This window comes from Echinops telfairi, unplaced genomic scaffold (assembly GCF_000313985.2).
Source record: "Echinops telfairi isolate 266 unplaced genomic scaffold, ASM31398v2 ScPeMD7_5868;HRSCAF=6743_0, whole genome shotgun sequence".
Taxonomy (NCBI): domain Eukaryota; kingdom Metazoa; phylum Chordata; class Mammalia; order Afrosoricida; family Tenrecidae; genus Echinops; species Echinops telfairi.
This window is the reverse complement of record NW_022109767.1, coordinates 8,426,148-8,429,155: the sequence shown is the minus strand read 5'-3', so window position 1 is coordinate 8,429,155 and position 3,008 is coordinate 8,426,148. Positions and strand designations below refer to the sequence as shown.

General features: G+C 47.8%; 1 protein-coding gene across 1 annotated transcript in view; it reads right to left on the bottom strand.

Moving 5' to 3' along the window:
• Positions 1 to 3,008, bottom strand: part of MBOAT1 (membrane bound O-acyltransferase domain containing 1) — a 92,389-nt gene that overhangs the window by 22,776 nt on the left and 66,605 nt on the right. Inside the window, exon 10 of the mRNA XM_013007200.2 lies at positions 2,110 to 2,242. Coding sequence (XP_012862654.2) covers positions 2,110 to 2,242 — 133 coding nt within the window. The remainder of the gene's footprint in view (positions 1 to 2,109; positions 2,243 to 3,008) is intronic.

Sequence of the window (3,008 nt, the reverse complement as noted above, 5' to 3'; positions counted from 1 at the left end):
CAGCCACTCCTCAGGAGAAAGATGAGAATTATTACTCCCATAAAGAGTCCCAGTTTCAGATACCCACAGGGACAGTTCTACTCTGTCAACTTAAGGCTGATGGCAGTGAGTTGAGACTAGCTCTGTACTAATGTTTACCCAAATATCATCTCTGTTGATTCTCCCACGAGCCCTACAGCGGAAGTAGTCTTACTTGCATTCTGTTGCTGTATTTGTTGTTGTTGTTAGGTGCCAACAAGTGAATTCAACTCATAGCAACCCTATATGACTGAGTGCAACTACCCATTAAAGAAAAATGATGAAAATTCCCTGCCATTAAGTCGATGCTGCCTCATAGTGACCGATCGAGGACAGGGTAGAACTGCTCCCATGAGTTTCCGAAGCTGTAACTCTTCAGAGCAGTGGATAGCCTCATCTTTCTCCCACAGAATGACTGGTGGGTTCGAACTACTCATTTTGCAGGGAGCTGTCCAACACTTAACCCATTACACTGCCAGGACTCCTTGCCTGTAGGTTGTAGCCTGTATTGGAGCATATTGCCATGTCCTTTCCTACTGAACCACTCCGTGGGTTCACACTGCCCACCTTACGGTTAGCAGCCATATGCTTAACCTTTGTGCCACCAGGGCTCCCAGCTCCATCTTATAGATAAGGAAGCTGAGCTTTAGCTAAAGAGACCATTCCATGACATTGCTAGGGCTGGGTCAGCGGATGTTTTCGTTGGCAGCTGTTTGGGCAGGTGCGACTAGATTGTACCCAGAAGGAAGACTCGCTGCCAGCACTGAGGGCTCAAAAGTAGACTGAAAGCAAGAGGTGAATTCTTCTCCTCAGCCCTGAGCTCCTCAGAACAGCTCCTCCAACCACGAAAGGAAGCTGAGGCAATAGTGGGCATGAGGCATGAGACTCCCAGGGAGCTAAGACACTTTGGGGCCCTGTGACTTGTACAATGTGTGTCCTCTGGGACTTGCCTGACTATCCTAGCCTAGCTGCTAATGATTTCTCATAGAGCACCAGCTCTGGATCTGGTGACTAAGTCACTGTGAATCGATAATTTGTGTTCAGGAGCCCTGGGGAAGTGCTAAGCTGCAAATCTTAGAAAATTTAGCAGTGTGAACCCACCGGACCCTTCAAGGGAGAAAGATATAGCAGTCCGCTTCGGTGAAGACTGCATTCTTGGAAAGCCCAAGGGCACTGCTACTCTATCCCGTTGGGTGACTATAAATTGGAATCGACTTGGCAGAAGTGGGTCTATATAGATTTTCTAGCTCCTTCCACAAGGGCAGACATATTTTTAATTCCTTGTATACAGCTCTACAACCAGCCAATAGTAGAAACCAGGTAGGACAAGATGATGGCTAGCCAGACAACCTCACACTTACCATCATCGAATACATTCTGATTCATAGCAACCCTATAGGACAGGACAGAACTGCCCCAGTGAGTTTCCGAGAATGAAACTCTTTATGGGTGCAGAAGGCTTTACCTTTCTGCTGTGGACCAGCTCAGGGTTTCCATCTGCTGACCTTGGGTTATTGACCCAACACTTAACCACCGTGTCACCTGGGCTCCTCCCAAACAACCTAGATACGGAACCTTATAAAATTCAGGAAGAACTGTTCAGGAACTAAGTCAACTGGGTCGGGGATGATAAGCTGGAAGGTCAGATTCGTCCCTAACAGGACACAGCTCCTGCGGCTGCCATTGCACTGGCTGCTCAGATGGACAGTGTGTGAATCATTCCTCCAATTCGGAGATTGAAATGAGAAAATGATGTGCAAATTGAAGCGCAAGAGAGCTCCACGAATTAACCATCACTGCCACTGCTTCTCAGTAGACTGTGTGTTCACAGTGTGCAATGGTGGGAAAGGTCGCCATTGCTCCAAGAATTCCTTTCATTCAGGAATGCAGGGCGTCCACAAGAACTAAATGAAGTGGCCCACCATTCTTTCAATGACCCCCAAGTTCTTACCAATTGAAGGAGTTCTCTACCGGGGAGATGTGTGGCTGTTGCTGTTGGATGTTTCACTATTCCTGCTAGGACCCAAGAGGCGTTAACCATAGAGGCATCGGATGACGAAGGACAAGATGCTACAACCCAAGGAAGCTCACCGTTCTGGATGCGACTGTAACAAGGATTCCAGTTAGGAAGGTAAAATAGTATCCCGGGTAGACACCATGCCACAGGGCAGACAGGACGAAGGTTAGCACCGTGGGGTACCAGGGAACCCGCTCATAGCACACACTGGGAAGAGAGGAAGATACAATGAGCTGAAGAAACATCTCAGAAATGAATTGCTCCATGCCTAATAAGAGGCTTATGGAACCCTCGTTCAGGGACGCCAAGTACCTTGACCTGCCCTGGCTTTTCTTGAGCACTACCAGAGACAAAAGGCACAACTCAAGACATTTGGGGCGATGAACATAAATACTTTCATTGGGGGCTCTTACATCTTGTATCACAATCCATACATTCCTCCAATGTGTCAAGCACATATACACAGATGCCGCCATCATCATTGTCAAAGCATTCCCTTCCCACTTGAGCCCCTGATATTAGCTCCCCACTTCTGCCTCCGCCCACCCGCCTGCCCTCCCTCAAGAACCCTTGATAAGTTATAGATTATTTTTTCCATATTTTTTTCCATCATCCTCCATTGCCCCTCACCTACTTTTTCTTTATTTGTCCTCCTGGGAGGGGGTTCTAGGTTGATCCTTGTGATTAATTTCCCCTTTCTACCCCCACCCTCCCCTAATCCTCCTAGTATCTCTACTCTCCTTGTTGGCTCTGAGGGGTTTATCTATCCTGGATTCCCTGTGTTTCGGGCTCTTATCTGTAGCGGTGTGCATGCTCTGGTCTAATCCGATTTGTAAGGTAGAACTGAGGTCATGATAGTGGGGGGAAGGAAGCACCAAAGAACTAGAGGAAAGTTGTATGTTTCATCAGTGCTATACTGCACCCTGACTGGCTCATCTCTTCCCTGTGACCCCTCTGTGAGGGGATGTCCAAT